General features: G+C 44.8%; 2 protein-coding genes across 2 annotated transcripts; one reads left to right on the top strand and one right to left on the bottom strand.

The window, feature by feature from the left end:
- The first annotated feature begins 7167 nt into the window (after positions 1–7167).
- On the top strand, positions 7168–7803 carry LOC139150552 (ribosome-binding protein 1-like). Its single transcript, XM_070722989.1, has one exon. It carries the CDS (start codon positions 7168–7170, stop codon positions 7801–7803), a length of 636 nt encoding a protein of 211 aa, XP_070579090.1.
- Positions 7804–12699: 4896 nt separating this feature from the next.
- Positions 12700–13239, bottom strand: LOC139150553 (uncharacterized). The gene has a single exon (XM_070722990.1). It carries the CDS (start codon positions 13237–13239, stop codon positions 12700–12702), a length of 540 nt encoding a protein of 179 aa, XP_070579091.1.
- Positions 13240–13833: the final 594 nt, after the last annotated feature.

Genomic DNA, 13833 nt, shown 5'->3' on the forward strand with positions numbered 1-13833 from the left:
GGGTCAAGGGTCACCGCGCACTAATATTTGCATATAATTTTTACACTAGGAAAGATAGAAAGTGTTGCTGTCATATTTACTGAACAATTTTCAAGATAAAATGCAGCAGGTTTGTGATCCTTTTTGTGAGTCATATGATGACAATAAAACTCAGGCCTGAAAGGGTTAATAATAATTCTGAAATGCATAGTAGTGCCAGTATTTGAAAAATTGTACTTATAAAAATTATAAAATTTGCATGACAAATAATTTATTTCCGTTTTCCTTTCGTTTCACCTAATAAGCAGATCTGATAAGGCCGTGGTCTCGGAGAACGTTTACCCCAAATCGATGCGCTGCGCCAACAGGGACCGACGCGTTGACCATTGTCCTGGAATCGATCTTACAGAAATGGTCTGGAGACGTGCTAGTGTACGCGAGACACTTCCGCAAACAACTGTGTAGGTCAACCCCATTCATCGCACCACGTAACGTTTTAAAAATCTGCTGAAACCAATATGCGTGGGTTTTTTTCGATTTGATGGGAGCTCAATTAAATATATCAAAATGTCTGCGTAACAAAAGTGGTGCAGATTTTGACAAACATTGCAAGTTGAATTTTGTGGATTGTTGTTAAATCTTCATATGGGCGAACAGTTCATTTACTTTGGGGACAGACCAACTGAAAATCAACAGCTAAAATATGATGTTTTTTCATAATTATTACAAATAATAAATCGCAATTATGAAATATTGATATCACATAACCGAGTTAGTATTTCCATCAGGATTGAGCTTCCTTTCTGGAGAACAGCACTCGATAAAATTGCTGTAGGTGTATGAGTTATGTATGACATGGGCGTTCTAAGGGATTTGGTCAGAGTGGGAGGCGGCAGCAAGAGAATACCGCGTACGCATAAGTAGACGTAACCGTACTGATTTTAATCAGATTGGGTTTTGGGACGTCACGAGAGCAAATTTGTTTTGCAGTCTGCGAGCGATTGATATTTATGCGGGTAGAGCGGAATCGAATTGATTTCGGCCGGAAATAGTTAGAAAAGGTAGTTTTTCGTGCGCGGTCCAAATAGGGACCGCGTCCACCGGATTTTCCTATGAGAGTCAGCAGGGCTGCGGAGGAGGCCGTATAATACGCCGGGAACACACAGCACGGTACGCAGGGCTACGTAGGTAGCTGCAGTAAATCTGGTTTTGCCGTCCGACCGGCCGCGACCCAAATACCCAAGGCAAAACCTCGAGCTACTGTACTTCAGCTACGTAGTGGCACGGCCGTGCATGACATACCTCACACTCTCACCATATTGAAATATCTCATCGGAATCGATCAGGCAAAATGTTTGAAAGGTCCGCCAAGTTGAAAGTACTTTCTATCTGGGCTCGAAAGTTTTGCGTTACGTCAAGAATCCATCTTCATCTGGCTCTGCCAATGAGGCTATGTACATACTATTGTAATATCGTGTATTATAACACGCCACATGCTCATTCCGTGTCACGATACGCCAGAATACGTCACGTGACGAGAAATTAGATACGTCTAGTCCCCACTGGATCGAAAAAAGTGACGTCAGAGGGTAATTTTTGCAAAGCTATTCCATAGGGAAATAGTTTTGACCAAATTTGGGAAAGTGCCCGGTCACGTGACCGTATTGTCGTCTGCAGCTTTGCAATAATGGCGGGTGAGAAGAATGTGATGTGCGTCCGGGATAGGTGACGACACATTCTCTAAAACAGATTTTCCAACATTCTCCAACATTCCAACAGCGTATGTAGGAACTTGAACAGCTCATCGACGGAAAAGATTAAAGAAAGAAAGAGAGAAAGATAGATAGGTTGATCAATGTATCCATATATAAATCGATCACTCAATCGATCGATCGATCGATCTATCGGTTTGATAGATGGTCGGTCGATCAATCGATCAATCGATCGACAGGTAAATTGATGGGCAGAGTGATCAATAGAGCAGAGGATCTATCAATTCGATAGGAAGATCAATTAATGGATCGATCGAGAGATTGAATTCATTGGTCAATAGATAGATAGATAGATAGATAGATAGATAGATAGATAGATAGATAGATAGATAGATAGATAGATAGATAGATAGATAGATAGATAGATAGATAGATTTGTTATCACATTGTCTCGTACTCAATTTTCTTTTCTTTTATTTCCTTTTTTCCCTTAAGCGTAAATTGTTACAAATTTCTGCAGCAAATCAATCGTGTTTCGACTGTTTTCATGGTAGTACGAGCGACTAAGTTGATCTAAATGTTGTCAATCTACTGGATTTGGTTTAGGAAGTTGTTTCTTATCTTGCTATAGTAGCTATACAGTTTAGTTGTAGTTGGGTAAAATTCAAAGAAATAGTATAAGTACTGATGAAACAAAGGCAGGGGAATGAGCGGCTGTTGGTTTACACAGAGAACTCTGCCGAGAAAGACAACTATTGGATGTATGCACCGGCTACACTTCAGACAAATAGTATGGTTGTAATAGCAAGATTTGAAACAACTTTCCAAATCCATTCCAGAAGTGTAGCAACATTATACGGCTAGTTTTCAATCGGGTTCGAACTCACAACATACGGCATCAAGTTAGTCGTTCGTGTTGAAACAAAGTTATACAGGCAAGGTTATACAGGCATGTCGTCGGTTTATTTGATATGTTATTGTTCACTCGGTTACATTACGGATTGATTTGATACACTATCTCTCTATTTCTCTATACGTCGATCGATCTATCTATCTACCCATCGAAATATATACATGCATAGATCTTTCAATCGTTCTATTAGTCGAGCAATCGATCAATTCATTTCATAATTCAATCAAAAGAAATATCGATCAATTGAAAAATCAGTCCATCGATCGATCAATCGGTCGATCTATCGATTGATTAATGGATTGATCGATCGATCGAGGATAGATCTATCCCTGTGAATCTATTCCCGTGAATCACTCGATCAAATACATTATCAGTTGATTTGATACGTTATCGGTAAATTTGTTGATACGTTATCAGTTAGGAAAAATTACTACGTTATCGGTAAATTTTTACTACGTTATCGGTTAGAAAAATTTACTACGTTATCGGTTCGTTACTACGTTATCGGTTGATTTACTACGTTATCAGTAAATTTTTACTACGTTATCGGGTTTGATACGTTATCGGTTAGTTACTACGTTATCGGTTGTAACATGCCTTACCTGACGGGAGTTGGCAGAAATTCCAACGTAATAATATGTGCAACTGCGTAAGAACATGCAGCAAACAGTTTTCCGATGAAAAGGAACTCATGGAGACTATGAAGTGACCTGAAAGTGTTGGAAACACGCAAGTTATGAATGGAAAAATAATTGGCCAAAGCCAAACATTGTCGTGGAACCTTTCCTCTGAGTTATAATTGTGCACATAACAGAAGTTTGTAGTCGATTAAGTATACGAATAGATAAGACAGAACAAGCATGTAAATAATAGATAAATATATAAATGCATAATTTAAGCGGGCTTTCTTTATCGACGTAGAAGTGTTAGGGTTAGGGTTAGGGTTAGGGTTAGGGTTAGGGTTAGGGTTAGGGTTAGGGTTAGGGTTAGGGTTAGGGTTAGGGTTAGGGTTAGGGTTAGGGTTAGGGTTAGGGTTAGGTTTTCTCGTAAAGTGTCTACTTCACCCTCAACCTCTTGGGACTGGACTGATCGTGGGTGTGTGACAATATTGGCAAAAAGGGAGAAAAGGGTGTAATTCTCCGAACTCGTACGAGTTCGCCGGTCTGTAGGCCGTGGCGGAGTGAATGACGGGAAAGGCAAGAGTAAAAAATAGGGAGAGGCGGAAATAAAATGAAAATGAAAAGAATAAAAGAATAATAAAAAAATAATGAAATAAATAAAAATAAAAATAAGAAAATGGACCAAAACGGAAGCGTATAGACACGTCGGGACGGTATGGGAAAGTATACCGGGGCAGGCGACCGAAATGGGGAAAGGAAAGTGAAAAAAAGGCAGAATAAAATAAGCAAAGATGGGGACAAGACGACGCAGGGCCGGTGAACGGTAGGCCGTAATTGCGTCGGGGCGTGATGGAGCAGCGTCACAGTGTAGACTGGTAAGGAAATTGCGTGCTGAAAACAGGGGAACAAGCGATGTGAGTTGCCACAGGATGAAGTACGGGCGACACCTTAGGGAAATAACCACGGCAGAGAAATGGGTCGGCCAGGGAAAGAAAAATTGGACACTGGAGGGCGTACTGCAAGTAAGGATGAAGGCAAAAGTGTGATGAGTGGAAATAAAGAGAAAAAAAAGGGGGTTCATTGCGGAAAAAGGACGACCAAAGGGAGAGAAAACGAGCACTGGAAGGCGCCTGGCAAATAGGTCGTAGCAGGACGGACAGAAGGGGCCTCCGGCGGCAAGAAAGGGACCGTTCAAAAAAAAGTAAGGAGGGGAGCGACACCGGAGAAACGTGGGATGGTAAACACTGTAAAAAAAGGGGGGAAAAGTGGTGTGCGGGGAAAATAGGAGTAATGCAAGGTATAAAGAGACGAAGGCGGCAAACAGGGTGGTAAAAGGACGGAAAGTAGGGTAGGATTAGGGTCAGGGTTAGGGTTGGGGTTAGGTTTGCTCATATTAGGGTTAGGGTTAGGGTTAGGGTGAGGGTTAGGGTTAGGGTTAGGGTTAGGGTTGGGTTAGGGTTCCAGCGAGGATGTGAGAAGCGGGCAAAGAAAGGCAAAGGGTAAACATCAAAAAACGAAGTCACAGCGGCCAGGAAGAATGAAGAACGAGGCAGCCAGAAGGAAGAGGAAGCAAAAAAACCCGGGGGGGGGGGAAGGGGATCAAACGGAGAATAATAAAATCGGATAGGAAAAAGATGAAAGAAAAAAGAAAAAAGAAAAGAAGTGGAATAAAAATAAAAATAAAAATAAAAAACAGTAGAGTGGAATAAAATAATATAAAATATAAAATATAAAATATAAAAAATAAATAGAAAATAAACAAAAAATAAAAAGATAAAAAATTAATAAATAGAGAAATAATAAATAAATCAAAAATAAATAAATATAACGGGAGGGAGAGAGAGGATACAAGCAAAACAACGCAAAGCGTAAAGCACGTAGGCCATAGTGCGTAACAGGGCCAAGGCCGACGGCGGCAAAACAGGGAGGTAAAGAAATGACGGGCGGGGGGTTTAGATCGACCGAGGTGAGCAAAGACAGCACAAGACACCCCATGGCCGATCGATCGGTCGGCCGTAATTGCGTCGGGGCATGGTGGGGCGGAGAACCAGTGTAGGCTGGTAAGGGAATTACGTGCAAGAAAGCCGAGGAAACAAGCGCTGTGAGATGGTGGGGGGTTCAGGCAACACAATAGGGAAATATCGACGGCAGGGGAATAAGTCGGCCAGGGAAAGAGGAATTGGATACTAGAGGGCGTATGGCAAGAAAAAATGTGGGCAAAAAGGGAGAAAAGGGTGTAATTCTACGAACTCGTACGAGTTCGCCGGTCTGTAGGCCGTGGCGGAGTGAATGACGGGAAAGCCAAGACTAAAAAATAGGGAGAGGCGGGAATAAAATGAAAATGAAAAGAATAAAAAAATAATAAAAAAAGTAATAAAAAAATAATGAAATAAATAAGGATAAAAATAAGAAAATGGACCAAAACGGAAGCGTATAGACACGACGGGACGGTATGGGAAAGTATACCGGGGCAGGCGACCGAAATGGGGAAAGGAAAGTGAAAAAAGGCAGAATAAAATAAGCAAAGATGGGGACAAGACGACGCAGGGCCGGAGAACGGTAGGCCGTAATTGCGTCGGGGCGTGATGGAGCAGCGGCACAGTGTAGGCTGGTAAGGAAATTGCGTGCTGAAAACAGGGGAACAAGCGATGTGAGTTGCTACAGGATGAAGTACGGGCGACACCTTTGGGAAATAACCACGGCAGAGAAATGGGTCGGCCAGGGAAAGAAAAATTGGACACTGGAGGGCGTAATGCAAGTAAGGATGAAGGCAAAAGTGTGATGAGTGGAAATAAAGAGAAAAAAAGGGGGTTCATTGCGGAAAAAGGACGACCAAAGGGAGAGAAAACGAGCACTGGAAGGCGCCTGGCAAATAGGTCGTAGCAGGACGGACAGAAGGGGCCTCCGGCGGCAAGAAAGGGGCCGTTCAAAAAAAGGTTAGGAGGGGAGCGACACCGGAGAACCGTGGGATGGTAAACACTGTAAAAGGGAGGGAAAATTGGCGTACGGGGAAAATAGAAGGAATGCAAGGTATAAAGAGACGAAGGCGGCATAACGGGGCGGTAAAAGGACGGGAAGTAGGGTAGGATTAGGGTCAGGGTTAGGGTTGGGGTTAGGTTTGCTCGTATTAGGGTTAGGGTTAGGGTTAGGGTTAGGGTGAGGGTTAGGGTTAGGGTTAGGGTTGGGTTAGGGTTCCAGCGAGGATGTGAGAAGCGGGCAAAGAAAGGCAAAGGGTAAACATCAAAAAACGAAGTCACAGCGGCCAGGTAGAATGAAGAACGAGGCAGCCAGAAGGAAGAGGAAGCAAAAAAACCCGGGGGGGGGGGGAGGGGATCAAACGGAGAAAAATAAAATCGGATAGGAAAAAGATAAAAGAAAAAAGAAAAAAAGTGGAATAAAAATAAAAATAAAAATAAAATAAAAAATAGTAGAGTGAAATAAAATAATATAAAATATAAAATATAAAATATACAAAATAAATAGAAAATAAACAAAAAATAAATAGATAAAAAATAAATAAATAGAGAAATAATAAATAAACCAAAAATAAATAAATATAACGGGAGGGAGAGAGAGGGTACAAGCAAAACAACGCAAAGCGTAAAGCACGTAGGCCATAGTGCGTAACAGGGCCAAGGCCGACGGCGGCAAAACAGGGAGGTAAAGAAATGACGGGCGGGGGGTTTAGATCGACCGAGGTGAGCAAAGACAGCACAAGACACCCCAGGGCCGATCGATCGGTCGGCCGTAATTGCGTCGGGGCATGGTGGGGCGGAGAACCAGTGTAGGCTGGTAAGGGAATTACGTGCAAAAAAGCCGAGGAAACAAGCGCTGTGAGATGGTCGGGGGTTTCAGGCAACACAATAGGGAAATATCGACGGCAGGGGAAAAAGTCGGCCAGGGAAAGAGGAAATGGATACTAGAGGGCGTACGGCAAGAAAAAATGTGGGCAAAAAGTGTGATGAAGAGAAATGAGAAGAAGGAAGGAGTACGATGCGGAAATAGGACAACCAAAGGGAGAGAAATCCGGCACCGGAAAGCACATGGCGGAAGGGTCATGGGAGGACAGACAGAAGGGGCCTCCGGCGGCAAGAAAGGGGCCGTTCAAAGAAATGTTGGGAGGGGAACAACACCGGAGAACAGTGGGATGGCCCAACAAAGTAGAAAGGGAGGAATTAGTGAACATCAAAGGAGAACAAGGTATGAGGCGCCACAGGGGGCCTGTCGGAGCGGTGAAAAGGCGGAAGGGAAGGAGAAAATAAAATCCAGGGGTATTCATCGGGGAAATGAAGAATGGGCAGAGGACAGTACGGGTAGAATCAACAGAAAACCAAAAAATGGAAAAGGAAAAATGAACAGACATGGAAGGGGAGGGGGTAACAAGAGCAGAAAAGCCACAACGCAAAAGATAAATAGCGGAGGAGGGAAAAAGACGATATGGGGGCAGAAGTCGGGCCGAGCAAGGCGTGAGGCAAGTGAGGCCGTAGTACGCCGTAGGGTCGAAGCCAACGGCGGCAAAAAAGGCAATAACGAAATGTCGGGTTGGGGGGAAGGAGTTTTGACGCCGGGCAGGGAATGATGGGGAAACGATCAAATGTGGCGAAATCCTAAATGGGAAAACTCAGAGGGAATCGGCAGGGATACACAGGTCGGGCCGAGAAAGCCGTAAGGCCAGTCCGCTGTGAGAACGAAGCGAACGGCGGCAAACTAGGGCAGTCCAGAGAAAAAGAGGGGGGGGTGTGGGAGGTCCGAAAAGAAAAGGACAGTCGAACAAAAAGGGAAAAATGAAATGCGGGACAGTACGTAAAAGGAGGGAATCGCGGCCGAAAAAAAAGGGGGGGAATATGAGGTGAGATCCGCCACAGGCAATGAAATAACAAAAAGAAAAAATAATAAATAAATACAAAAAATAAAAGGGGATACAGGGAGGAAAAGAGAGGGGGGTGCGGCGTGAAAATAGGACGGGACAAGGCAAAAACCAAAACAGAGAGAAGGATTGACTGGAGGCAAACAGGGCGGTGAAAAAAATATAAAAATCAAAATTACAAATAAAATATAAGATATAAAAAATAAATAAAAAATAAACAAGAAATAAATAGATGAAAAATAAATAATGAATAAATAAAGAAATAATAAATAAATCAAAAATAAATATAACGGGAGGGAAAGAGAGGATACAAGCAAAACAGCGCAAAGCGTAAAGCATGTAGGCCGTAGTGCGTAACAGGGGCAAGGCCGACGGCGGCAAAACAGGGAGGTAAAGAAATGTCGGGCGGGGGTTTTTTTGGTCGCCCGAGGTAAGCAAAGACAGCACAAGACGCCCCAGGGCCGATCAATCGGGAGGCCGTAATTGCGTCAGGGCATGGTGGGGCGGAGAACCAGTGTAGGCTGGTAAGGGAATTACGTGCAAGAAAGCCGAGGAAACAAGCGATGTGAGTTGGCCAGGGGGTTTCAGGTAACCCAATAGGGAAATATCGGCGGCAGGGAAATAAGTCGGCCAGGGAAAGAAAAATTGGATACTAGAGGGCGTACGGCAAGAAAAAAATGTGGGCAAAAGTGTGATGAAGAGAAATGAGAAGAAGGAGGGAGTACGATGCGGAAATAGGACGACCAAAGGGAGAGAAATCCGGCACAGGAAAGCACGTGGCAGAAGGGTCATGGCAGGACAGACAGAAGGGGCCTCCGGCGGCAAGAAAGGGGTTGTTCAAAGAAATGTTGGGAGGGGAATGACACCGGAGGACAATGGGATGGCCTGACGAAGTAGAAAGGGGGGAAATGAGTGAACGAGAAATCGAAGGACAACAAGGTATGAGGCGCCTCAGGCGGCCTACCGGAGCGGTGAAAAGACGGAAGGGAAGGGGAAAATAAAATCCAGGGTATTCATCGGGGAAATGAAGAATGGGCAGAGGACAGTACGGGTAGAATCTACGGAAACAAAAGGATGGAAAATGAAAAATGAAAAATGAACTGACATGAGAGGGGAGGGGATAACAAGAGCAGAAAAGTCACAACGTAAAAGAGAACAAGCGGAAGGGGGAAAGGTCGATACGGGGGCAGAAGTCGGGCAGAGCAAGGCATGAGGCAAGTGAGGCCGTAGAACGCCGTAGGGACGAAGCCAACGGCGGCAAAACCGGGCAATATCGAGATGTCGGGTTGGGGGGAAGGAGTTTTGACGACAGGCAGGGAATGACGGGGAAACGACCAAATGTGGCGAGATCCTAAATGGGAAAACCCAGTGGAATCGGCAGGGATACACAGGTCGGGCAGAGGAACCGCCGTGGGGCCAGTCCGCTGTGAGATCGAATCGAACGGCGGCAAACTAGGGCAGTACAGAAAAAAAAGGGGGGGGTGTTGGAGGTCCGGAAATAATAGGACAGTCGAACAAAAGGGAAAAATGAAATGCGGGACAGTACGTAAAAGGAGGGAATCACGGCCAAAAAAAGAAAGGAGGGGATATGAGGTAAGACCCGCAACAGGCGACAAAATAACAAAATAAACAAATAATAAATAAATGCAAAAAATGAAAGGGGAAAAAGGAAGGGAGAGAAGGGGGTGCGTTGGAAAACAGGACGGGACAAATCAAAAACCAAAACAGAGAAAAGGATTGACCGGAAGCCAACAAGGCGGTGAAAAATATATATATAAGAAAATTAAAATAAAATATAAGAAATAAAAAATAAATAAAAAATAAAGAAGAAATAAATAGATAAAAAATAAATAAATAAAGAAATAATAAATAAATCAAAATTAAATCAAACTGGAGGGATGGGGTGGGGAGAAAAGAACAGAAAAGTCAAAACGCAAAAGAGAAAAAGCGGAGGGGGGAGAGGTTGAAAGGGGGCAGAAAGTCGGGCAGAGCCAGACATGAGGCAAATGAGGCCGTAGAACGCCGTAGGGACGAAGTCCACGGTGGCCAAACAAGGCAATAACGAAATGACAGGTTGGAGGGAAGGAGTTTTGACGCCGGGCGGGGAATGTCGGGGAAACGACAAAATACGGCGAAATCCTAAATGGGAGAACCCAAAGGGAATCAGCAGGGATACACAAGTCGGGCAGAGAAAGACAAAGGGCCAGCCCGCCGCCAGATCGAAGCGAACGGCGGCAAACTAGGGCAGTACAAAAAAGTGGGGGGGGGGGTGTTGGAGGTCCAAAAATCATAGAGCAGTCGAACAAAAGGGAAAAATGAAATGCGGGACAGGGTGTAAAAAAGGGGTAACCGCAGCCGAAAAAAGGAGGGGATATGAGGTGAGGCCCGCCACCGGCGACAAGCCAGGGTGGTCAAAAAAAGTGGGGGGGGGAAAGGAGGGAAAACAAGCCAAACAACAAGGTAAAGACGGGAAATGACGGGGAAATGGATCGAAGGAGAGAAAGAGAAGCCAACAAAGGAGACAAGCAGAAGAGAAGACAGAAAGTCTAGAAGGAGGAGAAAAAAAGGCGGGAAGCAAAGGAAAAATAGAACACGGAAGGGAATCGGCGAGGAGATGGGCTGGTGAAACCTGTAATGCCACCGGAGCACCGCGGACGGTAAACCAGTCTGAAGCGGAAAGGGAAGTGCGTACAAGAAAAACAGGGGAAATGAGATGGTAAAGCCGTAGATGGCGACAGAGCCGGGCGATGAAGAATGGGGGAAGGCTACACTATGGCGAGAAAACAGAAAAGAAGTGGGCTGGGAGGGAAAACGTGTAAGAGACCGGGGAAACAGAGTTTTGTAGCCCCGGGCGGCGAAGTCGGGCAGTGAATGTAGGGGAAACCTTGAGGTGAAAGAGCAGAAAACCAAGGAAAGGAAAAATGAAAAGAAGGCAGAGTGAAATGAAATGAAATAAAAAACAAAGAAAAAAAATTTTGATAAAATAAAATAGAATAAAATGGGATAAATAAAAATTAAATTAAAAAATAAAAAAAGGGGGGGAACAGAGGAGAAAGAAAGGGGACGGCGTGAAAACCGGATGGGACAGTGCAAGAACAAAAACCGAGAAAAGGATTGACAGGAAGCAAATGGGGTGGTGAATAAAAAGAATAAAATATGGCGGGAGGGAAAAAGATGATACAAGAAAAGCAACAGGGAAAAGTCGGGGAGAAGTCGGGGGAATGGACCGATGAAGAGAACAGAGGAGCCGGTCCCAAAAGCCAGGCAGAGAGAGGACAGTAGCGTGGAAAAAGGGAGAAAGATGGGAGGTGAGACGCCGAGGAATTAAGCAGCGAAATGGGCCGGTGTAAGCCGACAATGCCACCGGAGCATGGCGGGGTGGCAAACCAGTTTGGACTGGTTAGGGAATTGAGTACAGAAGAGTGGGGGAAATACAGAATATAAGCCGCAAGAGGCGGCGAAACTGGGCGATGGATAATGGGGAAAAGCGACGCAGAGATGAGAGAACAAAGAACGTCGACTGGAAAGGGAATTGTGTGTGAGAAAACAGGGAAAATACAGTGTGTAAGCAGCCACAGGCCGCGAGGTCTGGCGGTGAATGTCGCGGGAACCAAGAGGAGAGAAAACACAAGGCAAAAGGAAATGAAATAAATACAAGCAAAAAGAAATATAAAATGAAGTGAAAAAAATGTAATAAAATAAAATAAAATAAAATAGAATAAGATAGAATAAAATCATATGAAATAAAATAAAAGGAAATAACAGACAATAACACAAAATCGGTTAAAATCAAATAAAATCAAATCAAATGAAATAAAATAGAATAAAATGAAATTAAATAAAATAAAGTAAAATAAACACAAAGAAAATTAAGGAAGATTAAAAAGGAAAACGGAAGGCGGGTGCGGCGTGAGAGGAGGACGGGGCAGGGAAATAGAGAAAAAAGGTATAAAAAATAAATAAAAAAATAAAATAAAATAAGATAAAAAGAAAATACAAAGAAAATGGGATGAACAAATGATGAAAAATAATAGAAAAAAATGGATAGAGAAATATGAAAACAACATAATGAGATAAAAAGAGAAAGACCCCGGAAACAGAAAACCAAGGCGCAGGGGGAATCAGAGACCGAAATGAAAAAAACGTAACTGAACAGACGAGAAGGGAAGGCGGTCGTGGGAGGGCGCAGTGCAGTTCAGGGAAGAATCGGCTGCAGGCAAAGGCCGCAGTGCAATGGAAAAATGGAAGAAGTCGGAGGGGAGAATGGATTCAAAAAGGACAGGAACATCACACGAGAGTGAGAGGGGAATAAAAGTCGACTAAACAAGAAGGGGAGGGAGGTTCTTAACAAAGAGACGAGGGAAAAATAACCGGAGCAAAGGCGGAAAGGGCACAAGAATGGAAGGAAGGGAGGTAAAATTTTATTCAAAGAAAGGAAGCGAGACAAAGGGGACTAGACGAAAAGGGAATTGCAAACGGTAAACGGTAACTCTCTTTCGGAGGATGTGGTGGTCCTGAAAAGGACCGTTTGGTATGGGTGTGAAGACGTGGAAGAGAAACAACTGGTGACGGCGGCGGGTGGAACTGGAACTGTAGACTGCGGAGAAATCACTCCCAGTAAGGACGAAGACGGCGGCGTGGGCGACGGCGATTAGAAGCAGGACGCCAACCAGGCGGTGGTCGCGTTGGAATGTCCATGAGTGCTGGAATAGACTTGGAGCGCGTCGGTGGCTGGACCTGAGTCGATGAGAGCGGTGAGGTCTGCGTGGAAACGTCGGCAGTAGACGCAGGAATACTGGACAGCGGCGGCGGAGGCTGTGGTGAGAACAGAGGTGAGACTAAAATACGAAGTGGAGAAGTGGTAACAACCGAATGCAGGATATCCGACCAGGCGTCCGGGGTCGCTGAGACAGTATGTATAGTGGGTGACTGCACCGCCGACGCTTGGTTACCTGGAGGTGTGATTGACAACGGCAACAAAGGGGGCGATAGCTGGCTAGGTTGAAGCTGTTGCGGCGTGGGAATTTGAAGCGCTGGCCGAGCTTCGGCAGCCGGTTGAAGCCAGGGAGAGTAGCGGAGAGGCGAAACAGTGACCAACGGTAAAGGCGATGCTTCTGCCGCGGACGGCGATTGTGCTAGGGAAAGCATGGTGTCAATGTAGCGTTACTGACCGGGAATGGGAAACTAGAGGTGACGCCAGCTAAATAAAGGACCGACGTGAACGTAGGAGAAAACGGTGGTGGAAAAAGCTGGCCGGGTGGTTGTGTAAACATGGAGGGTTCCCCCCAAAAACGAAAAAAAGGCGGGAAGGCATAAATGGTGAATAAAATGGACCGGAAATGGTGCTGAGGGAAATGGGTCAGGGGAGGGAATAAAGACAGCCAGTCAGCCACAAGTGCAAGGGGAGATAACACAGAGTAAAGTCGGCCGTGGGGGGAGAGAGAACTGCGTACTCATACAATCCTCATGGCTGGGGCCAGACTTGGACTGGGTGAAGAAAACAAAAAAGCAGAAGGATGAAAAAGGAACGTGGAAAGCGAACGGGAAAGGAGACGGAGGCAAAAGGTAGCAAAACGCAAACAGCCAAAGGGGAAAGCTGTGGCGATAGAGAAGTTACGTAAGGGGGCAAAGAGATAAGGAGGAACAAAGGCAAAGCGGAGAGGACGGCAAAACGTGTAGTGGAGGCAGGCGTACATTAAGGACTAGGAGAAAAACGGGGAGAAAAAGGAAAAAAAACACGGG

The sequence above is a fragment of the Ptychodera flava genome, chromosome 14, assembly GCF_041260155.1.
Source record: "Ptychodera flava strain L36383 chromosome 14, AS_Pfla_20210202, whole genome shotgun sequence".
In the NCBI taxonomy this organism is placed as follows: Eukaryota; Metazoa; Hemichordata; class Enteropneusta; family Ptychoderidae; genus Ptychodera; species Ptychodera flava.

Bases quoted from the DNA above. Each gene is read 5' to 3' on its own strand.
- LOC139150552 (XM_070722989.1), top strand. From the start codon at position 7,168: ATGTGGGCAAAAAGTGTGATGAAGAGAAATGAGAAGAAGGAAGGAGTA.
- LOC139150553 (XM_070722990.1), bottom strand. From the start codon at position 13,239: ATGCTTTCCCTAGCACAATCGCCGTCCGCGGCAGAAGCATCGCCTTTA.